Source organism: Nomascus leucogenys, chromosome 17 (genome assembly GCF_006542625.1).
Source record: "Nomascus leucogenys isolate Asia chromosome 17, Asia_NLE_v1, whole genome shotgun sequence".
Lineage (NCBI taxonomy): Eukaryota > Metazoa > Chordata > Mammalia > Primates > Hylobatidae > Nomascus > Nomascus leucogenys.
Genome location: NC_044397.1, coordinates 86,352,853 through 86,377,935, shown reverse-complemented (window position 1 = coordinate 86,377,935; position 25,083 = coordinate 86,352,853). Strand labels below are relative to the sequence as shown.

The following is a 25,083-nucleotide window of genomic DNA, read 5'->3' as shown; positions in this document are numbered from 1 at the left end:
GGACAGAGAGGTGTCCTGGGCCTGACCCCACCCATGAGCCTGAGAAGTGCTCCTGCACCGGGAAGAGGCTCAGCACAGAAGGAGGAAGGACAGCAAGCTGACAGCCGTGCTCAAGAAGCTTCTGCATCCTAGGCTCATTCCACAGAAGAGAACACGCAGGCAGCAGAGACCATGGGGCCCCTCTCAGCCCCTCCGTGCACACAGCGCCTCACCTGGAAGGGGTTCCTGCTCACAGGTGAGGAGAGAACTTCCTGGGAGACTACAGGAGGAGGAAGCAGAGTCACTGGATGGGGTCTCCTGGAGAGGATGGTGTCCTAAAAAATAAAAGAAGCCAGCACTTTGAGAGGCTGAGGTGGGTGGATCACAAGATCAGGAGTTCAAGATCATTCTGGCCAACACAGTGAAGCCCAGTCTCTACTAAAAATACAAAAAATTAACCAGGTATGGTGATGTGCTCCTGTAATCCTAGCTACTCGGGAGGCTGAGTCAGGAGAATCACATGAACTCGGGAGGCGGAAGTTGCAGCAAGCCGAGATAGCGCAACTGCACGCCAGCCTGGGCGACAGTACGAGACTCTTCTCAAAAAAAAAAGAAAAAAAAGAAAAAAAAAAGAAAAAGAAGTAAAGAAGGCTCTGTTGGAGACTAGATAGAGGAAAATACACCAGAGAGGGACAGGGGTCAAAACAGGAAAGCCACATTGAACAGGAATTGGTAAGAGGTAGGAAAATCTTAAGTGTTCTGTTTTCCTGATTAATCATCAGGGGCCACCACATTTTGAAAAATGATAATAATAACTATATCAGATGACACTTCAAATAAAAATATAAACAGGGCATGAAACACTGTCCTCAGCAAAAAACCTCAACAATTGGGGAAAAAAAGAAAACACCCAGGGCATGGAGGGCCCTGAGAACTCTCACATCTACAGGAGTCTGCAGCCTGTTCCTTCCAGTGCAGTCTGCACTGGGGTGCAACCAAGATCACAAAAGTCCCTGTCCTCACGGAGCTCACGCTGCCATGAGGAGGAAGACAGACATGGAAAGAGATCTAGAATGTGAGGTCAGGTGTTGACAAGAACCCTGGAGGGAGCAGAGCAGGAAAAAGTCAGAAAGGGAAGACCCAGGGTCTCTGAAGGAGGTGTCAGGAAAGAAGTCTAAGGATGCCCTGATGTGAGCAGGACGTGACGGCAGTGTGGAGGGGGCCATGCGGATCCCTAGGGAAGATGATTCCAAACAGAAAAATGCCAAGGTCAGAAGTGTTGAAGGAATGGGGGTCATGCTGCTGACCTTGCCCTAGTAGGACAGTAGGACACACACACATACACACAGACAAACACACATGCCCCTTTTATGTGTGTGTGTTTGTGTGTGTGTGTGTGTCTGTGTCTTCAAGGCTGAGGATTGAAAAGACCTTTTCAGGACCCAGGGCCCCATCTTTTCACCCCAATACATAGGTCTCAATATTAACTGATGCTCCCTCCACCTCCTAGCATCACTTTTAAACTTCTGGAACCCGCCCGCCACTGCCCAAGTCATGATTGAAGCCCAGCCACCCAAAATTTCCGAGGGGAAGGATGTTCTTCTATTTGTCCACAATTTGCCCCAGAATCTTACTGGCTACATCTGGTACAGAGGGCAAGTGACAGACCTCTACCATTACATTGCATCATATGTAGTAGACAATGACATAATTATATCTGGGCCTGCATACACTGGACGAGAAACAGTATATTCCAATGCATCCCTGCTGATCCAGAATGTCACCCGGGAGGACGCAGGATCCTACACCTTACACATCATAAAGCGAGGTGATGAGACTACAGGAGTAACTGGACACTTCACCGTCACCTTATACCGTGAGTGATTCCACATGATCCCTGGGTGCTGGGGGCAGGGGTCATTTCTACTTCACACAAACAGGATTGTCAGGCCTGGACTGTGCCTGTGTCCCTCTCTGCATTATGTCCCATGCTGGGGTTTGGGCATTTAGTACAGGACACACAGAGAGGAGGCAAATTTCAACAGATCAGATTTCCTTTCCTGCATCCAGACCCTGCAGACACTTGCTGCAGAGGAAGGACAGTCTGATGGGGGGACTCAGCAGCAGAAGATCAGTCTCAGCCTAGCTCCTCATGCCCTCTTCATAAATTTCACCCTGAGAAAGACCCTGGAGAACTGAGTAGGGCTTGGCCTGAGGGGCCCCCTGAGATACTTTCAGAGAAGCTCAGCCCTAGAAGCCTCAACCCTAGACCCCTGTCCCTAAATCCTTACTCCAGATAAAGCTGAGGAGCCTGTGCCAGGCCTGGGCTGTGGCTTCTTCAGCAGGGCTTACTGGGACCAAGGATTTACCAGCTGTCTGAGGACTGTGTCTCCTGGAGCTGCTCACCAGCCAGGGCTCAGCCCTCAGAGCCTCATCCGGGCAAGGACAGAGCTTTCTTCACCTGAGACTCAGAGTGCAGAGGACAGAAAGACAAGCTTGGTAGACCATCAGCCAACTGCCTTGGGAGGCTTAGGACAGTCCTTAGAAAGTCTAATGTCCCCAGAAGCAGAAACAGAAGAGAGAAGATGTACCTGGTAGCAGCTTGTCCACAGGGATCTGACCTAAAGGTGCTTTCTCATGGAAGCAAATGAGTAATAAATGCTGTTTGTGTGAACACCTCCACTGTGCCAAGCATTAGATCAGGTGACTGTGAATAATTTAAAATTTATTCACAGATAGCATGAAAAGCCACAGTCCACTTGCCATTTAGCTTATTTGAATCAGAGAATTCTGAGGCACAGGAAGGCACAGTCACTGAATCAGAGTCACACAAACACAAAGGGGAGATCAGGGTCACATGAGGTCTGTCTGCAGCCACAGGCCCATCCTCTCCTCCACCAGAAGTGAGGGCTTACTGGGTTACAAAGACCCCGTAGTCATTTATTGGCTCAAATCCTCTCTTCTTAGGCATCCAAACCTCAGAGGAGTGAGAGCACATGGTCAGCTGATTAGTCTGTACCCCAGAACTAAATCACCTGCCTCAACCGTCAGAGTCAGTGCAAAAAAACTGTCCAGGCCTCCCCCTCAGATCTTCACCCCCATCCCTGAACCTGAAATCCTGTGTTTCCCAAAGTGTCCATGTCACTGTCATGAGAGGATCAAGGAGAGGACCTTGTTCTCTTTCCTCACTCACACCCTACACTAGCACAGGCCCAACGAGAGAGACACACTCAGGAGCTCTCACATAACAAATGAAGGAATCGAATGAAGAATCGAATGATCCAAAACCTCTTTAGAGACGGGATCTTGGATGCAGAATCCTAGGAGGTTCTAGCCACACCTGTCCCTTGTCCTTCAGAGGCTGACACCCATGTTTCATCCCCCCACTACCTCTTGCCCCTAAAGCCACCCCACCTCATGTAACTCTGAAGCTCTTTGGCCACCGGAGGGTTCTCAGGGCTCCTTGGTCCTGGACTGTGGAACTGGGGGCACCTGGTCCCTGGGGTCTCTGAAGTCAGTGTAGCCCTCACTGCTCACTGCCATGGTGTCTCTGCCTCTCTCTGCTTCTCCGTGTCCCTCATCTTCCTCCCACTTCATTCTGACTGGCAAGCCCTGTCCTGCACAGCTTCTTCCTCCACCCCTAGGCCTTCCGCAGACACTCCCTCTAACTAGGCTGGCTGTTCTGTTCCCTTCCCGCTAACACTGTGGCCTGCCCACCTCCCAGGAAATAGGAAAGGTGCAGAAATCACTGGAGTTGCCACTCCTGCCAGGCTTCATCTCGAGCCAATGTCCCCAGGTCACTAAGAGAATGACCTTCCACTGTATTCCCATCCAGGGCTCTTTCCCTTTGTGAGGCTGACCTGTGGACAAGACCATGGGACAGGGATAGGCAGTTCCTCCATCCACTCTTAGAATTGCCAGACAAGTTCTTCTGGCCTCCTGCACAAAAAAGAAAAAAAAAATTATTGTAATGGTGATTTTTAGTAAGGAAAGATTTAACGACTCCAAGACTGCCAAACAGGAGGACGGAGGTTTATTATTACACAAATCAGCCTCCCCAGTGGATCAGAGGGTAGAGATTTTCAAGGATAGTTTCAGGGGCACAGGACTAAAAAATGAGTACTGCTGATTGTTTGGTGATGGAATCATGTGGGCGAGGGAAATGATCTGTTTGTGCTTGAATCCGCCTCTAGGTAGGGACCACATGACTGGCTGAGCCATTAGTCATAGGTATGGATGAGGTCAGCCGGTTGCCAGAATGCAAAAGAATGAGACACATCTCAAAAGACCAATCTCACGTTCTACAATAGTGATGTTATCTATAGGAGCAATTAGTTACAAATTTTGTAAACTCTGGTCAAATGACATTTGAGCAGTCAGGGATTATAGAAACTGTGCCTACATGTTAGCAGAATTCAGTTCCCTCCTATCATCTTAATCTCATGGTCTTTCACTAGTTTTACAAAGGCAGTCCCTGGGCAAAGTAAGGGTGTTAGTTTTATGGAGGAACTATTCTCATTCTTGCTTCAAAGTTAAACCATAAACTAAATTCCTCCCAAGGTTAGCCTGGCCTATGCCCAGGAATGAGTGAGGACAGCCAGCCTGAGACTAGATGCCAGATGGAGTCAGCCACGCTAGTTTGCTGTCACTGTTGTAATCTTTGCACGACTCACCAGAGTGTCAGAGGCTGGACAGCCCTGCAGTCCCCAAAGCCCATGGGCTCATTTCACCCGTTTCACTCGTGACTCCATCCTCAACCTGCTATGGGGCTCACATTCTCCGATCACTTCCTAGAGACTTCTGGCTTCCTGTCAGGCACAAAACAAGCTTGAAATTTGTCACTCGGTTCTAACACTAAGGAAAAAGCTGAACAAACTCAAAATTTAACAACTTGCTAAAATCCCTTAGAGATGGCTGGGCACAGTGGCTCACACCTATAATCCCAGCACTTTGGGAGACTGAGGCAGTTACAAGGTCAGGAGATAGAGACAATCCTGGCTAACATGGTGAAACCCCATCTCTACTAAAAACACAGAAATTTAGCCAGGTGTGGTGGCGGGTGCCTGTAGTCCCAGCTACTTGGGAGGCCTAGGCACGAGAATGGCGTGAACCCGGGAGGCCGAGCTTGCAGTGAGCTGAGATCATGCCACTGCACTCCAGCCTTGGCGACAGAGCAAGACTCTGTCTCAGAAACAAAAAATTGCTGTTAGAGAAATGAAGAATGCTTTTGATGCTTACTGGTAGACTACACACAGCTGAGGAAAGAATCCCTAGCTTGAGGATGTGTCAATAGAAACTTCCAAAACTGAAACAGGAAAGTTTAAAAAGAGTGGGGAAAAAAAAGTGGAGCAACATATTCAACTTCATATTTAATATTTTGTTTTGACAATAGCAATTTTTAAATTTTGTAGTTGTGGGAGAACTACAAAGGCTGTAGCATACACGTAATGGGAATACTGGTGGTTTTGGGGACCAGTTGGAGGTGGCCAGGTGGGCGCTATCTGATGGTTTTACTGCCTGTGCCACATACAACTGTTTCCTCATGGTGATGTCGTTTTCATTAGTTGGAGTTCTTTGTGTGGGAAGACACATGAGCCATTGGCATCTCACTTAGACTCTTCCTAATTCACACAAACTTACACTCTAGTGGTGTTTCCTGAGCTAAAGAGAAAATGAAGAAAGCATTTCACATACCTGTTTTGGGGTCCTCCCCATTTTTCCTAACTCTGCACAGAAATTAGAAGAAAAGAGTTCTTTCTATATTTACTAACATAACACACATCGCTTCTTTTAATTTGGCATCATTCCTCCCTTTATGTAATTGATGCACTGACCAGTTCTTTCCTTTTAAAAGGACTCTCTCTACTTAAGGAGTTGCTAATTTCAAATCACCTTTGGCATCTTTCTTTGAGCATCATGTGATCCTGCTGGAATTCATGGCACACCCAAACCTTATTTTGGTCTCAAGAGAAATACTACTACCAGCAATTGATCTTAGATGTTTGAACCATCAGTAAAAATTTCCACTTATGAAAACATTTTAATGTTTCCTCTAAATTTTTTTTTGTTGTTACTACAGTCAGAACAGGACATGAGGTCTAAACCCCGGACAACTTTATATGGGAAAATTCCAGTATTACAAATTGAGCATCCCAAATCCAGAAATCCAAAATCTGAAATCCTCCAAAACTCAACACTTCTGTCCACTGATGTGATGCTAAAAAGAAGTGCTCACTGGCGCATTTTGGATTTTAAATTTTTCAGATTTGGGATGCTAAACCAGTACTTATACTGGAAATATTCCAAAAAAGAAATTAGAAATCCAAAACGCTTTGTTTTAAGCTTTCTGCATAAGGAACACTTTATCTGTATGAGGTGCATAGAGTAGTCAAACTAGGAATCACAGAGTAGAATGTCTAATGAGAGAAAGTATCTGCCAGACTTCTTCCCAAATATTGGTCTAATATCCACCAAACACATATGGCCCATGAGGGCCAGACTTCCATCATCAGTTCATGTTCGCCCTTTCCACCAGTCAGTTCTTCATTTGCAAACATCCAGATGTATTTCTAGAAAGATCCACATGGTCCTCACCTGCCCTCTACAGGGGGAGGGGAGCATCATGGACCCAGAACAGGGAACATGGTCTTGGTCCAAAGCTATCAGCTCTTGCCTGTCCCCTTCACTCTTTGTAAGTCATTCCTTGGACTCTCCTCTATCTTTAGAGGTCACTGGCTCAAGTCAGTCACTATGAGACACCTGGGAAAACTGCCCCACCTTGTGGCTCCACTGCCTGATGACTGAACTGACCTCCTGGCTTGACTCTGGTCTCCCCTGTGTTATTTCTTCTGAAGTACCCAGTCCCAGGCCGGGCTTTCTAGTACCCAAAGGATTTAAGGACAATGGGAAGTTCCATCATCCATCTCTAGGATGTCCTTGGAAAGGGAAGCTGCAGAGAAAACATACCTCGGGGGGCAAAGTAAGACTGAAACTAAGAAGATCCGAGAACTGCATGCTCCAAGTGAGGACCACAAGGTCGGCCAGGCAGGCAGTTGGAGACGGAGGGACTCAGAGAGGCATCAGGGGCTGTGACTGCTGGTCCTGTGTCTTTCCATGACCCAATGCTGCTGCTCAATTCACACTTAAGAAAGTCTGTGCTTCTCCCATATAAAGCAGGCAGCCTCACAATCTCTGAGTCCTCAGATTGCCATGCATCTGTCTTGTAACACACACACCTGCCATGGGCTTTTAAGGACTTGGGTGGGCTGAGAGATGGGAAATGCCAACTCTGATTAAAAAATGCCTTTGGAGGAATGAAAGTTGCCACACAGGGCAATCTTCTCTCTGTTTCTGCACAGTGGAGACTCCCAAGCCCTACATATCTAGCAGCAAGTTAAACCCCATGGAGCACACGGATATTGTGAGATTAACCTGTGGTCCTGAGACTCCGGACGCAAGCTACCTGTGGTGGATGAATGGTCAGAGCCTCCCTATGAATTACAGGTTGCAGCTGTCCAGAAGTAAAAGGACCCTCTTTATATTTGGTGTCACAAAGGATATTGCAGGACCCTATGAATGTGAAATACGGAACCCAGTGAGTGCCAGCCGCAGTGACCCATTCACCTTGAATCTCCTCTGTGAGTATCTTCTGTTCCTCTGGGAGCCAGGCTGCCATCCCAAATACACATGGCCAGAGGCCAGGCCTCTTTGTCCCTCTCAGGTTCAAATACAGAGACCTTTACCCCTGGACATCAAAGCTGGCCATGACTTTCTGCCCCAGGCAAACCAGAGTAGGCCTAGGCTTGATCAACAATAGGAGAAAAGAGGCTGCTCCTGTCATGGAGACTCAGGCTCCACAGCTTGTGATGGGAGAAACAGGTGAATGTCTCAGGCGCCAGATCAGTGAACACAGCGGGGATTTTGCTGGGACTTCAGTGTTGCGACTTGGCTCACAGGGTCACTGTGGCCCTTCCACAGACCAGGATTTTCCCTTCCCTCTGTCAATATCACCTGTGACTTTATTCTCCTTGCTCCAGATGGTCTGGATGCCCCAACCATTTCTTCCTCATATACCTATTACCATAGAGGGGAAGTCCCCAAGCTCTCCTGCCTCACAGACTCTCACCCATTGGCAGAGCATTCTTGGCTGATTGATGGGAAGGTCCAGCAATCATCACAAGTGTTCTTTATCTCCCAAATCACTAAAACATACAGAGGGGTCTATGTCTGTTTCATCCATAACTCAGCCACTGGTAGAACAAATCTCATAATCAAGAGGATCTTAGTCCCTGGTAAGGGGATCCCTGGAGCATTGGCAATATGTGTTCCAGTGCAGTCTATCTAGCTATCAGGGAAGAGCCAACTGCCCTCTACAAAGGGAAAAGGAAATTCAAAACCCAGGACAGGGAATATGTTTCTGCTCCAAAACCACCAGCTTTTGCCTGTCCCCTTCACTCTTTCTAGATCATTCTTTAGACTATACACTAACAGTGAACAATCTGAAAGGAAATTAAGGAAAGAATTTCAATTCACATTAACATCAAAAGGAATAAAATATTTTGGAATAAGTTTAACCAAAAAGGTCAAATGATTATCCCTGAAAGCTAGAAAACATTCCTGAAAGAAATTAAAGACGATATCAATATATGGAAAGACGTTTCATTTTCATGGATTGGAAGAATCAATATTGTTAGAAAGACAATAATACCCAAAGTGAGTGGAAAATTCAATGCAACTCCTACCAGAATCCCAGTAACATTTTTTTGCAGAATTAGAAAACTCAGTCCTAAATCTGACCTGACAGGCCCTTGTTAATGACTGCCACAAGAGAAACACCGAGAAAAAGATGCAACCACGAAAAGGTGGAAAGTTCTGATGACATAGAAAATAGTAATCAGCCTTTCTCACATCCCAAAGCCTTCAAAAATATACGAGTGCAGCATGGCCAGTATGGAATTGACCAAAAGCTAACCACCAAGCTAGAAACATGGTGAAAGAAAAAAAAAAGAGCAAGAATATATTTGTCTTATCACCTCCCACTTTTGCCTACTAATCTGATGCTGAAAAGAAATGCTCACTGAAGCATTTTGGATTTTGAATCTTTCAGATTTGGGATGCTAAACCAATAAGTATATGACAAATATTTCAGAATCAAAAAATGTTAGAAATCCATAACACTTTTTGTCCTAAGTCTTATGCAGAAGAAATACTCAATCTGTGTGAACTACAGGCATCAAGCTGTACAGCAGATCTCTAGAACCTCCCCACCTTGCATAACTGAAACTGCACAGCCATGAACAACTTCTGATTCTCCCCACTCCCAGCTCCTGGCAACCAGCAGTCTCTTCTCATATTCACTCTGGAATCCACTTACATGCGGTCCCTATGGTAGTCGAACCCATGGAATCAGAGAGTAGAATGTCCAATGAAAGAAAATATTTGCAAAACATCTCTACAAATTTGTCTCATATCCATCAAACACACATGGCCCATGAGGACCAGATTTCCAGCAGTTCATTCCCACCCTTTCCACCAGTCAGTCCTGCATTTACAAATGTCCACATGTATTTCTGGAAAGATCCACATAGTCCTCACCTGCCCTCTGCAGAAGGAGAGGAAACGTAAAGAACCCAGGACAGGGAACATGGTTCTGCTCCAAAGCCACCAGCTCTTGCCTGTCCCCTTCACTCTTTCTGGATCATTCCTTACACTCTGCTCTATCTTTAGAGGTCACTGGTTCAAGTAAGTCATCATGAAACACCTGCAAAAAACTGCCCCACATTGTGCCTCCACTGCCTGATGACTGAACTGACCTCCAGGCTTGACTCTGCTCTCCCCTGTGTTATTTCTGCTGAAACATCCAGTCCCAGGCCAGGCTGTTCAGTATCTTCAGGGTTTCAGGACAATGGGAAGTCCCATTATTACTCATCTCTAGAATGTCCTTGGAAATGGAAGCTGCAGAGAAATCGCATCTAGGGGGGCAAAGTAGGATGGAATTTGGAAAGGGCCCAGAAGTTGCACATTCCAGGTAAGGAACCCAAGGTGAGCCAGCCAGTCAACTGATGAGGGAGGGACTGTGAGGGGTACCAGGGGCTGTGACTTCCACTGACGTGTCTGTCCATGACCCAACACTGCTGCTCAATTGACACTTGGAAAGTCTGTGCTTCCCTAAGACAGAACAGGGAGGCTCACAGTCTTTGAGCCCTTAGATCATCATGCATCTGTCTTGTGACACACGCACCAGCTATTGGCTTTCAAGGACTTGGGTGGGTTGAGAGGTGGGAGATGCCACTCTGATTGAAGGATGCCTGTGGAGGAATCATAGGTGCCACACAGGACAATCTTCTCTCTGTTATCCACACAGCGAAGCCGCCCAAGCCTTACATCACCATCAACAACTTAAACCCCAGGGAGAATAAGGATGTCTTAGCCTTCACCTGTGAACCTCAGAGTGAGAACTACACCTACAGGTGGTGGCTAAGTGGTCAAAGTGCCACCGATATGGTGGCATCCACAGTGACCCAGTCACCGTGAATGTCCTCTGGGAGTATCTTTTGTTCCTCTGTGGGCCAGGACACCAGCTTAAATCCAAACGACCAGAGGCCAGGCCTCTCAGTCTCTCTCCGGTCCAAGTATAGACACCTTTACTTCTGGACATCCTATCTGGCCATGACTCCCTGCCCTGGGAAAACCTGGGTAGGCACAGCCTTAACCAAGAATATAAGGGGAGGGGACGCTCTTGTCATGGGAGACTTGGGGCCCACAGCTTGTGATGGGAGAAACAGGTGAATACCTCAGGCTTCGGCTCAGTGAATATAGAGGGGGTTTGGCTGGGACTTGAGGGTGTGTCTTGGCTCAGAGGGTCACTGTGTCCCTTTAAGAGACAAGGAACATCCCCTTCCCTCGGATGACATCACCTGTGGCTTTATTCTCTTTGCTCCAGATGGTCCAGATCTCCCCAGCATTTATCCTTCATTCGCCCATTACCGTTCAGGAGAAAACCTCTCCTTGTCCTGCTTCGCGGACTCTAACCCACCGGCAGAGTATTCTTGGACAATTAATGGGAAGTTTCAGCAATCAGGACAAAAGCTCTCTATCCCCCAAATTACTACAAAGCATAGCGGGCTCTATGTTTGCTCTGTTCGTAACTCAGCCACTGGCAGGAGAAACTCCAAATCCATGAGAGTCAAAGTCTCTGGTAAGTGGATCCCAGCATCCTTGGCAATAGGGTTTTAGGTGGAGTCTACCTGGCTTTCAGAGAAGAGTCAGGAAATCATTTTTATTCCCAGCCTGTGTCCCATGGGCACAAGCAAATCCCAAATTCTCCTGAACCCTCCCAATTTGTCTCTACAGACTCTCTTCTCCTTGTTTTTCTGTTTTCTCATGGCTGACCTTGTGTCTGGCCTGAGAAAGTTAGGGAGGGGGCTTTATCAGCCCTGAGCCCGATGTGGTAGAAGAGGCTTCACAGAGGGACAAGAAGGAGAGTCCTCAAGATCAAGTTGCTTCTCGCTGTCACCAACACATCCCCTTCTGCCAGGTCTTTGTTTTCTTGAACCTATTCCATGAGGTACAAGGAACATCTGAGGCTTTGAAACAAGCTCACACTTTTCCCCCAAATGAGAGGAGGAAGCCCCTTGGGTGAGGGACGAGCAGCTCAGACTCTGCTTCCTGCTCTGCTCCGGGCTCCTCTGGTGACTGTCCCTGCCTGACTCCACCTGGGGAGCGACCAGCATGTGTGCAGAAAGAGCCCTGGTGGCCTGTCCTGAATTTGGCTAAATCGAGCTGCCAGTTGAAGCCAAGCCTCCCATGGGCCAGGCTGCAGGGAAATGAGAAGAGAGGGAGCCTCAGGGCAGACTCCGGAGCTGCATCCTGGCTCTGAAGTCACCAGCTGTATGAGGCTGTGGGCACAGCACGTGGGACGCAGTACGGAGGACAGTGACTGATGCAGAGCTAGAGAAATAGGGAGATTCACCCCTGGGGCTCTGCATGGCAGGAAAGGGGCAGTGCCAAAAAGTGTGTAATTATAGAGAGGGTAAGACCACCAGACACTTTATATATATCTAATATAAGACTTACCGTTAACTATTTCTAAGTGTGCAATTTAGTGTTGTGTAACCATCACACTATCCATTTCCAGAACTTTTTCCTCTTACCATATTAAACCTCTGTACCCAATAAACAGTATCTCTCACTCCTTCTCCCCCTAACCCTTAGCCCCCACCATTCTACTTTCTGTCTCTATGTAGCTGGCTATTCTAACTATCTTTTATAAGAGGAATTTTATAATAATTATCTTTTGTCTGGCTTATTTCAGTTAGCATAATATCTTCAAGGTTCATCCATTTTGCACGATGTATTGGTATTTTATTTCTTGTTAAGGTGGAATAACATTTCAATGTATAGATACACCTCCTTTGCCTACCCACTTCTCTTTCAATGGACTTTTCAGTTGTTTCCATTTTTTGGCTATTGTGAGTAATGCTTCTCTGGACATCAGTGTACAAATATTTGCTCAAATTTCTTTCAATTCTATGGGGAGTATGTCCAGAGGTGGAATTGCTGGATCAAATGATAATTTATTGTTTAATTTTTTGAGAAACAGCCACAGCACTTTTTACAGTGGCTATAACATTTCCCATTCCCATCAGCAATGCACCAGAGCTCCAATTTTTCCATCTACTTGAAAACACCTGTTGTTTTGTGTTGCTGTCATTGTTGTTGTTTATCAAAGCCATCCTAAAGTGTGTGAGGTGGTGTAACATTGTGGTTTTGATTTGCATATCTCTAAGTATTCGTGACGCTGAGGAACTTTGCGTGGGCTTATTGGATATTTGTATATCTTCCTTGGAGAAAACTCTATTTTAATCCTTTGTTCATTTTTTCATTGGGTTTTTGGATGTTTGCTGTTGTTGACTTGTAGCTTTTCATGCATTCTGGAAATTGATTTCTTATCACACATATAATTTGCAAATATTTTATCATTGCATGGGTTGCATTTTTACTTTCTTGATAATGTTCTTCGATATATAAAAGGTTTTGATTTTTATGAAGTCCAATTTATCCATTTGTTGTTACAACCAAGAAATCATTGTGAAATCCAGTATCATGAAGCTTTTCTTCTAAGAGTTGTATAGTTTTTGCTCTTACATTTAGATCTTTGATCTATTGTGGGTTAATTTTTTACATGGTGTTAGGTAAAGTTTCCACTCTCCTTGCCCTTGGATATCCAGCTTTCCCAATATGATTTGGTGAGAACACTGTCCCTTCCCCATTGAACGATCTTGGCACACTCGATGAAAATCATTTGACCATATATGCAAGCATTTCTTTCTGGGCTATTATATTTCATTAATTTCTATGTCCTCCTTTATGCCAGTAACACACTGTATTGATTACTGGGGCTTTGTAGCAAATGCTGAAATCAGGAAGTGTGAGCCCTCCAGCTTCATTCTTCCTCTTCAAAGCTGTGTGTCTATTTAGAGTCATGAGATTCAATATAAATTTTAGGATAGATTTTTCTTTTTCTGCAAAAATGTCACTGAGATTCTGATAGGAATTGTATTGAATCTGCAGCTCACTTTGGGTAGCACTGTTCTCCTAACAATATTGAGTCTTCCAATTCATGAAAACAAAATGTCTTTCAATTTACTGATGTCATCTTTCATTTCCTTCAGCAATATTTTTGTAGATTCCAGGTATAATCATTTCACCTCTTTAGTTTAACTTATTCCTAAATATTTTATTCTTTTTGATGTTAATATAAATTGAAATTTTTTTCTTAATTTCCCTTCAGATTGTTCATGATTAGTGTATTGAAATACAATTGATGTTTGAATGTTGATTTTGTATTGTGTAACATTACTGAATTTATTTATTAATTCTAATAGGTTTGTTCCATCTTTAGGATTTTCTACATATAAGTTCAAGTTATCTGTAAACAGAAATCATTTTACTCCTTCCTTCCAATTTGAATGTCTTTTTTTAAATTTTTGCCTTATTTTTCTGACTAGACCTTTCAATACTATGTTCAATAAAAGCGTCAAAATCAGACATCCTTGTCTTGTTCCTGCTCATACAGGGAAAGCTTTCAGTCTTTCTCCGTTGAGTATGATGTTAGCATTGGGTTTTTCACATATTGCCTTTATGTTGAGGTGGTTTCCTTCCATTCTTAGAATGTTTTTATTATGAAAAAATATTGAATTTCATCAAATGCTTTCATTGGTTCAATCTTATTACTGATTATAGTTCTATTCATATTTTTGTGTGTTTCTAAGAGTTTGTCTACTTCATCCTCTTTATCCAATTTATTGGCATAAAATTATTTATAGTACTTTCATAATCATTATTTTATAAGAATTGGTAGTAATCGCTCCATTTCTCTTTTTTTTTTGAAGAGAGAGAGATAGGTTCTCACTGTGTAGGGCAGCCAAGGATGGAATACAGTGGTGTGATTATGGCTCACTGCAGCCTCAACCTCCTGGGCTCAAGCAATTCTCCTTCTTCAGCCTCCCAAGATGCTAGGACTACAGGTGCATGCCACCATGCCCAGCTAATTGGTTTTTTATTTTTTTTGTAGAGACAGTGTCCCCTCAGGTTACCTATGCTGGTCCAAACACCTGGTCTCAAGAAATCCTTCTGCTGTGACCTCCCAAAGTGCTAGAATTAAAACATGACCCAGCATGCTCAGAGTCCATTTTCATTTCTGATTTTAGTAATTTTAAACTTTTCTCTTTTTTTCTTAGTCAATCTAGTTAATGGTTGTCAATTTTGTTGATTTTATTTTGAAGAATCAACTTCTGGTTTCATTAATTTCCTCTATTCTTTTTCCATTCTCTATTTTATGTATATCCACTCTAATCCTTATTATTTCCGTCATTCACTGTGCGTGGGTTTAGTTTGTTCTTCTTTCATATCCTGAAGTATTAAAGTAGGTTGTTGACATAAGATCTTTCTTTTTTTAATGTGAGACGTTACAGTTATACATTACTTGCACAAGACTCAGCTTCTCTGAAACTCTGATTCTTCACTTGAAAACTGCAATGAGAGTGCTTTCTCCATACCATTCTTTTAAAGGTTTAACGCAGTCAATGAAACAAGATGCCACACACAGAGGAACCAATGTCACCTGCTATATTACTACCATCATCATTAGCCTTGAGGTCAAATAGTCCTAGAATCAAATCTCAGATCCACCTGTCACTAGCCATATGACACCAGGAAAGTTTTTACACCACTCTAAGCTTCTGTCTTTTCATCGGCAAAATGGAAATAATGTCTACCGGACAGGGTTATTGTGTGGATTAAATGAGATACAGGTAAAGTATTTAGCACACGGCCTGGCACATAGGAAGTGCCCTTCAACTGTACCTACCTTTTTCCATATATATATGGAAAAAGAGGTAACACATAAAACACTAGGACATGGTTACTGACTCCTTGTGGGAGAGAAAGAAAAAAAGCTAAGTGCAAAGAATCAAGCCTGATATGTTAGTTTTTACCAACTGAGATGCATCCAAGATGGGATTAGACATACAAGATAATTGATCAGGGAAGACACCTGTGAGGGAATGTGGGGCAGGCATGAAGGTAGCATGGGAGAACCCACAGACCACTATGCAGAGCTGAATCCTGTGAAAAAGAAAGAGAAAGAAGTTTTAGGTACCAATGCAGTTCTAAGAGTTTTTGCAAGGCTGATGGGGAGTCCTCCAACCAGTCACCCATTAGAGTTAAAGAGAGCCTCAGAGAAATAGGCTTGCTTTCACACCCTTGCTGGGAGCCTGTGGGCAAGAAGCTTTCTGTGCAAAGGAGGTGGTGAATTTGAAATGCGCTGACCTGGGCATTCTGCCAATCAGGTCCCTGCCATGGAGACCTGGCAGGGTCTTATTCATGGCTGCCACAACAGAGACACTGAGAAAAAGATGCAACCATGAAAAGGTGCCAAGGTGGCAAGTTCTAATGACATAGAAAATAGCAATCAGCCTTTCTCACATCCGAAAGCCTTCCAAAATATCTGAGTGCAGTAGAGAATTGACAGAGGACTGATCACCAACCTAGAAACATGGTAAGAGGGAAAAAAAACTGCAAGAATATCATCATCTCCCGTTAATTTTCCAACAGAAATAATGTAGTCCTTGAAGAAACAATTCTAGAGTACCTCATGTTACATGCCTGTTCCTGAGGCTCCCCCATGTGAAACAACATCACCTGCATTCCTTCTTTTCTTTTCTTTCCATGACAGCTCCTTCAGGAACAGGACGTCTTCCTGGCATTAATCCATTTTAGCAGCCGTGATGTCATTTCTGTATTTCAGGAAGACTGGCAGGTATGATGGCCTTTTCTCTTATCCTGGTTCCTGCAGGGCTGACTGCCATGCTTGGGAGAGGGAAAAGACTTATTTGTATCTGGGACTGGATCTCCTCCTTCCTCCACTAAACTCCTGCTTCTCAGCCCTAATTCCTGCAGTTCCCCTTCTCCCTGGCCTGTATGCTCCCTGTACCCCACTGTCTTTTAGACATAATCATCTCCAGCCTCTGCTCATTTGTTTCTCAGATTCAAATGAGAAACATAATTCCACATGGTGAAAGCCTCTTCATTATTTTTAACATCTCTCAATAGTGTAATTCTCTCCATTCCCATAAAGCTCAACCACTTCTCAAAGTATTGCTTGACTTCTTGTCTCCAGACTTTGAAACCTTCCTTGCATATGACTGCCTCATTACCTTTCTAAAATCTAGTTAATTCACTTAATCAAGAATCTCCAGGGGTCTACTCTAGCCTATTTGATAAGTTCACATTTCTTCTGTTTACTAAGCCTTCTCACTTCCTTTACTTCTACTTCCTAGTATAATTCCTCCATGCTAATTAGAACTGTCTTCCTACACATCCCTGCCCCTTCACCCATACAGACATGAAATTCTTAGTTCCAATGCTATGTCTAAAAACAGAGTGAAATCCCCTCCACCATCTGCACTGCAGACTTAAGCACACCCTTCATCACAAGCAACATCTGACCTCATGGAGGACAAAGACTTTAGGATTAAGATGTGAACCTGAGACTCAGAACACAACCTATGTGTGGTTGAGATCTTTTCCTGATGACAAGTTCATGTGTTTAAAAAAGATACAGAAATGAAGAAGGCAAGATCCCTACCCTAGGAGACATAAAGCCTAAGACAGGAAATGAGACCTGAAAATAATCATGATACCAAAATAGAAAAAATTGAATGCCACAAGAAATCAGAGAAATCTGATGGGAAATAGAGCTACACATTGGAATCACTGGAAAACCTTTTTAAAAGTGATGCTCAAGCCCCACCCATTACTTCCAGTTTAAAGTTCTGGAGAGGGACCCAGGCATTGGTAGTTTTTAAATCTTCCCTGACTCTGCTAACATGTAACAAGTACAGAGAACTCTTGTTGTAATAGGTAGAACTTAAAACTAAGTCAATGATTTTCAGCTGGAAGTACTGGAATTACCTAAGGAGCTTTTTCAACATATATAAGACTATACTTTTTGGCCGTATTGATGAATGGGCTACACCAAGAACTCAGTGGTCCAGTTGAGAAACAGAAGCTGAATGGAAAAGTCACCTTATTTGAGATGTTAAATTATATAGAAAGCATTTTCAAATAAGTGATAAGTGATGCTAAACCTTCTCTAAATAATATTTATGGGAATGTTAATAATATGAGTGTTCTAGGCTGGGTGTGATGCCTCACGCCTGTAATCCCAGCACTTTGGGAGATCGAGGTGGGTGGATCACAAGGTCAGGAGATTGAGACCATCCTGGCTAACACGGTGAAACCCCATCTCTACTAAAAATGCAAAAACAAAATTAGCCGGGTGTGGTGGCAGCCACCTGTAGTCCCAGCTACTCAGGAGGCTGAGGCAGGAGAATGGCATGAGCCCGGGAGGCGGAGCTTACAGTGAACTGAGATCGCCCCACTGCACTCCAGCCTGGGTGACAGAGTGAGACTCCATCTCAAAAAAAAATATTTTTAAATGAGTATTCTAAAAATTATATGAAATTTCTGGAAATCAAATATGTTATCATAGTGTCGTATGTCACAGAAGTAACTAGATTTCTATGTGAGCTGTGTCTTTACCATAATAAAGTCTCATTAGATTTTTAACCATAGTCATTTTAAAACTTTGTCCTTCCCAGACAGTTGCTGTGATTCTTCCTCAAAGTATTTACAATCAGCTACAGTCTGAAATTGCTTTTTCTTCAAGGTGATTTATGGAAAAGAGTCTGACAAGGACTCTTGAATACAGGTTTCTGATAACTTCAAGTTCACACCACTGGACTAAGAATTTTCAAAATTTTAATGAACAGGCTGATACCTTCATGAAATTCAAGACAAAGAAGAAAAAAACTCAGTTTTATTGGATGAAATAATCAAAAGAATAATGTTTTCATAATTTTCTATTTGAAAATGTGCTGATTCTTTGAATGCTTTATTCTCCAGATTTGTGAATTTTTTTTCTTGAGCAATTGGTAAAGCATACTTTTGTAAACAAAAATCGAAACATTTGCTTTTGCTCTCTGAGTGCCCCAGAATTGGGAAACTATTCATGAGTATTCACAGGTTTATGGTAATAAAGTTATTTGCACAAGTTCAGTAAGAATCTGCTCTCTTTATAACAGGACACATTTGAAAACATTGGTTATATTACCAAGGCTTTGACTGGGATGTTATATTTGAGAATATACATAGAATAAACCCATAGGGAATGCAGGCAAAGTCTGAAGTTGGCCTTGGTTTGGCTTCCTAGTCTCAAGAGGTTTTTGGAAGTTTAATCTGAGATTCTTATTAAAAACTTCTAGCAAAGCGAAGTTTAAAAAGAGCCCCTATGGCCCATTGCTACTCTTGCCACACTTACGTAAAATATCTGGGCATGTTCGGTGAGACTCAACCTATTTTGCAAACAAATTCATCCTACTCGAATTATCTTTGGTAAAAATAGAGACTCCTATAGAGAGAAAAACTATGTTGAAAAGAAAAACTGTAGTACACCTGTTACCAGATTGAACCACTGTTCATTATCTTTGAGTATTTATAATCCACTGGTAGACTGTACTGGACCCTGAATTCTTTTAGTTCTTCCAATTCAATTTTCTCCAATGAAATCATTAGGAACAAGAGCGGCTCTGTTCCTGAAGCCATGTAAGCTGGAGATGGACAACTCTATGTAAATTTCATGGGAAATCCCTCGTGACTGAGGTGTGGGCCACTAAGAGCTCATCAAATATTCAACACCATAACTTAGAGACACTCAAACTGCAAACCACGACAACAAGTTGATGACTTTACACTGTGGGCAGCTTTTCTCAAGGTGTCAGAACAAGACTATCAATCACGATGAGACTCTTACCTCTCTTAATTTGTCCTTGCTTATGCCTGTCTCCTTTGCTTCCCAGAATAATGCTCTACTTAGGATTTCACAAGAAGTAGCTTCTGAGGCTAAGTTAACAGTGTCAGATATATCATGCCAACCATACTTTTTTTTATATAAGATGAAGTTTCGCTCTTGTTTCCCATGCTGGAGTGCAATGGCACAATCTTGGCTCACTGTCACCTCCACCTCCTGGGTTCAAGTCATTCTCCTGCTTCAGCCTTCCGAGTAGCTGGGATTACAGGCATGGGCCACCACGCCCAGCTAATTTTGTATTTTCAGTAGAGACAGGGTTTCTCCATGTTGGTCAGGCTGGTCTCGAACTACGGACCTCAGGTGATCTGCACGCCTCAGCCTCCCAAAGTGCTGGGATTACAGGCATGAGCCACCGCACCTGGCCCACACATTTTTACATAACAAGAGATCCTTTAATCCACCCAAAGGCTGACATTAGCTGCATCTGTAACACAACTTTTTCCTCAAATGTATGGAGTTTTTTTTAGGCTTCCACTTCTATACTTGCCTATTCTCATTCCCTGTTTTAATTTAACATAGACATGCAACGCTAGATAATTGAATTGCTCTCTACCAGCTGAACAGGGGAAGCCTGTGTAGTTTCTGACATTTCTTGGTGCACATGGATAAATACAACCGGTATTATAGAGACTCAGTTGTAAAAATCAATAAATGTGCTGCCTGGTTAAAATGACTAGACTCTTCTGGCTTCTTTGATCTATTCTATTGTAGTTGGTTTGCATCTTCCCTAAGGTGCATATTCCAAACTCTTGATATTTTCCTCCTGATAGTCATACTGGTAGTCTCCCTCGTGTGGTGCAATCCACAGATCTTTTTATTTGTGTGCAGCCATTCTTCAAATATCAAATGGTTTCTCTTGGGCTGGAATTACAAAATCTCAAAGAAATGTGTGGTTTATGGGGGAGACGCAGTGGCTCACATCTGTAATCCCAGCACTTTGGGAGGCCAAGGCAGGCAGATCACAAGGTCAGGAGTTTGAGACCCTCCTGCTCAATATGGTAAAACCCTGTCTCTACTGAAAATACAAAAATTAGCCGGGCATGGTGGCGCGCCCCTTAGTCCTGTAGGGAGATCCCCTGAAACTATTGCTACAGAATAAAAGATGAAATGCTCCTGATTATTGTAAATACAAAATTGCATGCAGGATTGTGTAAATACAATGCCAGGTTGGGCTGCCAGAATGAGCCTACAGCGCATGATGTGCTTCTGTTATATGGATGGGAGATAGAATTATGAGTTTGGAACATAGATTACAAATGCAACATGATTGGAATACTTCTGATTTTTTTATAACTCCACTCCAATATAATGAGTCTGTTGACAATTGGGAATCAGTAAAATGCCATTTACAAGGAAGTGAAGATAATTTAAGTTTAGACATAAGCAAGCTAAAAGAACAGATTTTTGAGGCCTCTCAAGCACACTTAACTGCTTTACCCAGTGCTGAAGTTTTAGAAGGTATCTCTGAGGGGTTATCTAATCTCAACCCCATTCAATAGGTAAAATCTTTGGGAGGATCCACTATCATTAATTTTGTTCTGTGTATAATTTGTGCTATTGCTTTATTGTTCATGTGTAAAATTGGAAAAAATATTCTTCAATCCAATCGTGATCAGTGCCAAGCTATGATTGTTATGGTTCATTTAAATCAGAGAAAAGGGGAAGATGTAGGGAGACCCCCTGAAACTATTGCCACGGAATGAAAGATGAAATGCCCCTGATTATTGTAAATACAAAACTGCATGCAGGATTGTGTGAAGACAAATGCCAGGTTGGGCTGCCAGAAGGAGCCAACAGCACATGATGTGCTTCCCCCTGCAGAGAGCCTCGTAATCCGCCCGTCTCGGCCTCCCAAAGTGCTTGGATTACAGGTGTGAGCCCCCGCGCCCGGCCCGGATGTGGACATTTTTAAGAGGCCATTATTATGTCTCATACAGGTCACTTTCATAAACATCACCCACAACAAAAATGTTTTGCCTTCCTTCCATGTCTCACTTTTCTATCTGCACAAACCACAGTGAAATACACTAGCTCTGCTCTGAAGTGGCTGGATGACCCTGGGCCACTCATTTGACCTCCCTCAGCCTCTTTCCTCATCTGCAGTGTAAGGCTGACTCTTACTGCATCAGAAAATGACAGTGGAAGAGTAAATTAACATGTGTAAGACATTAGTCACAGAGCTTGCTACCTGATGAGCCGTTGGTAAACATTCCTCTCAGTCCTTTCCTTTCACGTTCCCATTTTTCTTGCCCTCACCCATCTTCTCCTTCAACTCCTTTCTCTTCAGTAACTTACTCAGTCTAACCTGCCAATTAAAGAAGCCACATTTTTTGATGGGGTTGTTTGTTTTTTTCTTGTAAATTTGTTTCAGTTCATTGTAGATTCTGGATATTAGCCCTTTGTCAGATGAGTAGGTTGCAAAAATTTTCTCCCATTCTGTAGGTTGCCTGTTCACTCTGCTGGTAGTTTCTTTTGCTGTGCAGAAGCTCTTTAGTTTAATTAGATCCCATTTGTCAATTTTGGCTTTTGTTGCCATTGCTTTTGGTGTTTTAGACATGAAGTCCTTGCCCACGCCTATGTCCTGAATAGTATTGCCTAGGTTTTCTTGTAGGATTTTAATGGTTTTAGGTCTAACATTTATTTCTTTAATCCATCTTGAATTAATTTTTGTATAAGGTGTAAGGAAATGATCCAGTTTCAGCTTTCTACCTATGGCTAGCCAGTTTTCCCAGCACCATTTATTAAATAGGGAATCCTTTCCCCATTTCTTGTTTTTGTCAGGTTTGTCAAAGATCAGATAGTTGTAGATATGTGGCATCATTTCTGAGGGCTCTGTTCTGTTCCATTGATCTATGTCTCTGTTGTGGTACCAGTACCATGCTGTTTTGGTTACTGTAGCCTTGTAGTATAGTTTGAAGTCAGGTAGGGTGATGCCTCCAGCTTTGTTCTTTTGGCTTAGGATTGACTTGGCGATGTGGGCTCTTTTTTGGTTCCATATGAACTTTAAAGTAGTTTTTTCCAATTCTGTGAAGAAAGTCATTGGTAGCTTGATGGGGATGGCATTGAATCTATGAATTACTTTGGGCAGTATGGCCATTTTCACGATATTGATTCTTCCAACCCATGAGCATGGAATGTTCTTCCATTTGTTTGTATCCTCTTTTATTTCATTGAGCAGTGGTTTGTAGTTCTCCTTGAAGAGGTCCTTCACATCTCTTGTAAGTTGGATTCCTAGGTATTTTATTCTCTTTGAAGCAATTGTGAATGGGAGTTCACTCATGATTTGGCTCTCTGTTTGTCTGTTATTGGTGTACAAGAATGCTTGTGATTTTTGTACATTGATTTTGTATCCTGAGACTTTGCTGAAGTTGCTAATCAGCTTAAGGAGATTTTGAGCTGACACAATGGGGTTTTCTAGATATACAATCATGTCATCTGCAAACAGGGACAGTTTGACTTCCTCTTTTCCTAATTGAATACCCTTTATTTCCTTCTCCTGCCTGATTGCTCTGGCCAGAACTTCCAGCACTATGTTGAATAGGAGTGGTGATAGAAGGCATCCCTATCTTGTGGCAGTTTTCAGAGGGAATGCTTCCAGTTTTTGCTCATTTAGTATGATATTGGCTGTGGGTTTGTCCTAGATTGCTCTTATTATTTTGAGATACGTCCCATCAATACCTAATTTATTGAGAGTTTTTAGCATGAAGGGTTGTTGAATTTTGTCAAAGGCCTTTTCTGCATCTATTGAGATAATCATGTAGTTTTTGTCTTTGGTTCTGTTTATATGCTGGATTACATTTATTGATTTGCGTATGTTGAACCAGCCTTGCATCCCAGGGATGAAGCCCACTTGATTATGGTGGATAAGCTTTTTGATGTGCTGCTGGATTCAGTTTGCCAGTATTTTATTGAGGATTTTTGCATCAATGTTCATCAAGGATATTGGTCTGAAATTCTCTTTTTTGGTTATGTCTCTGCTAGGTTTTGGTATCAGGACGATGCTGGCTTCATAAAATGTGTTAGGGAGGATTTCCTCTTTTTCTATTGATTGGAATAGTTTCAGAAGGAATGGTACCAGTTCCTCCTTGTACCTCTGGTAGAATTCAGCTGTGAATCCATCAGCTCCTGGACTCTTTTTGGTTGGTAAGCTATTGATTATTGCCACAATTTCAGAATCTGTTATTGGTCTATTCAGAGATTCAACTTCTTCCTGGTTTAGTCTTGGGAGGGTGTATTTGTCGAGGAATTTATCCATGTCTTCTAGGTTTTCTAGTTTATTTGCATAGAGGTGTTTGTAGTATTCTCTGATGGTAGATTGTATCTCTGTGGGATCGGCGGTGATATCCCTTTTTTCATTTTTTATTGCATCTATTTGATTCTTCTCTCTTTTCTTCTTTATTAGTCTTGCTAGTGGTCTATCACTTTTGTTGATCTTTTCAAAAAACCAGCTCCTGGATTCATTAATTTTTTGAAGGGTTTTTTGTGTCTCTATTTCCTTCAGTTCTGCTCTGATTTCAGTTATTTCTAGCCTTCTGCTAGCTTTTGAATGTGTTTGCTCTTGCTTTTCTAGTTCTTTTAATTGTGATGTTAGGGTGTCAATTTTGGATCTTTCCTGCTTTCTCTTGTGGGCATTTAGTGCTATAAATTTCCCTCTACACACTGCTTTGAACGTGTCCCAGAGATTCTGTTATGTTGTGTCTTTGTTCTCATTGGTTTCAAAGAACATCTTTATTTCTGCCTTCATTTCATTATGTACCCAATAGTCATTCAGGAGCAGGTTGTTCAGTTTCCATGTAGTTGAGCGGTTTTGAATGAGTTTCTTAATCCTGAGTTCTAGTTTGATAGCGCTGTGGTCTGAGAGACAGTTTGTTATAATTTCTGTTCTTTTACATTTGCTGAGGAGAGCTTTATTTCCAACTATGTGGTCAATTTTGGAATAGGTGTGGTGTGGTGCTGAAAAAAATGTATATTCTGTTGATTTTGGGTGGAGAGTTCTGTAGATGTCTATTAGGTCCACTTTGTGTAGAGCTGAGTTCAATTCCTGGATATCCTTGTTAACTTTCTGTCTTGTTGATCTGTCTAATGTTGACAGCGGGGTGTTAAAATCTCCCATTATTATTGTGTGGGAGTTTAAGTCCCTTTGTAGGTCACTCAGGACTTGCTTTATGAATCTGGGTGCTCCTGTGTTGGGTGCATATATATTTAGGATAGTTAGCTCTTCTTGTTGAATTGATCCCTTTACCATTATGTAATGGCCTTCTTTGTCTCTTTTTATCTTTGTTGGTTTAAAGTCTATTTTATCAGTGACTAGGATTGCAACCCCTGCCTTTTTTTGTTTTCCACTTGCTTGATAGATCTTCCTCCATCCCTTTATTTTGAGTCTATGTGTGTCTCTGCACGTGAGATGGGTTTCCTGAATACAGCACACTGATGGGTCCTGACTCCTTATCCAGTTTGCCAGTCTGTGTCTTTTAATTGGAGCATTTAGCCCATTTACATTTAACGTTAATATTGTTATGTGTGAATCTGATCCTGTCATTATGATATTCGTTGGTTATTTTGCTCATTAGTTGCTGTAGTTTCTTCCTAGCCTCAATGGTCTTTACAATTTGGCATGTTTTTGCAGTGGCTGGTACCGGTTGTTCCTTTCCATGTTTAGTGCTTCCTTCAGG

General features: G+C 42.7%; 1 protein-coding gene across 1 annotated transcript; it reads left to right on the top strand.

Annotated features, from left to right (window-relative positions):
• Positions 1 to 171: 171 nt before the first annotated feature.
• LOC115830843 (pregnancy-specific beta-1-glycoprotein 2-like) lies at positions 172 to 16,386 on the top strand. The gene is made up of 5 exons (XM_030795677.1): positions 172 to 235; positions 1,490 to 1,855; positions 7,338 to 7,616; positions 10,922 to 11,176; positions 16,217 to 16,386. Exons 1-5 carry the CDS (start codon positions 172 to 174, stop codon positions 16,258 to 16,260), a joined length of 1,008 nt encoding a protein of 335 aa, XP_030651537.1. The 3' UTR covers positions 16,261 to 16,386.
• The last annotated feature ends 8,697 nt before the right edge of the window (positions 16,387 to 25,083 follow it).

Coding starts and splice junctions, on each gene's coding strand:
- LOC115830843 (XM_030795677.1), top strand. CDS start 172: ATGGGGCCCCTCTCAGCCCCTCCGTGCACACAGCGCCTCACCTGGAAG. Junction 1,856..7,337: donor CTTCACCGTCACCTTATACC/GTGAGTGATTCC, acceptor GTTTCTGCACAG/TGGAGACTCCCAAGCCCTAC. Junction 11,177..16,216: donor CATGAGAGTCAAAGTCTCTG/GTAAGTGGATCC, acceptor TTTCCATGACAG/CTCCTTCAGGAACAGGACGT.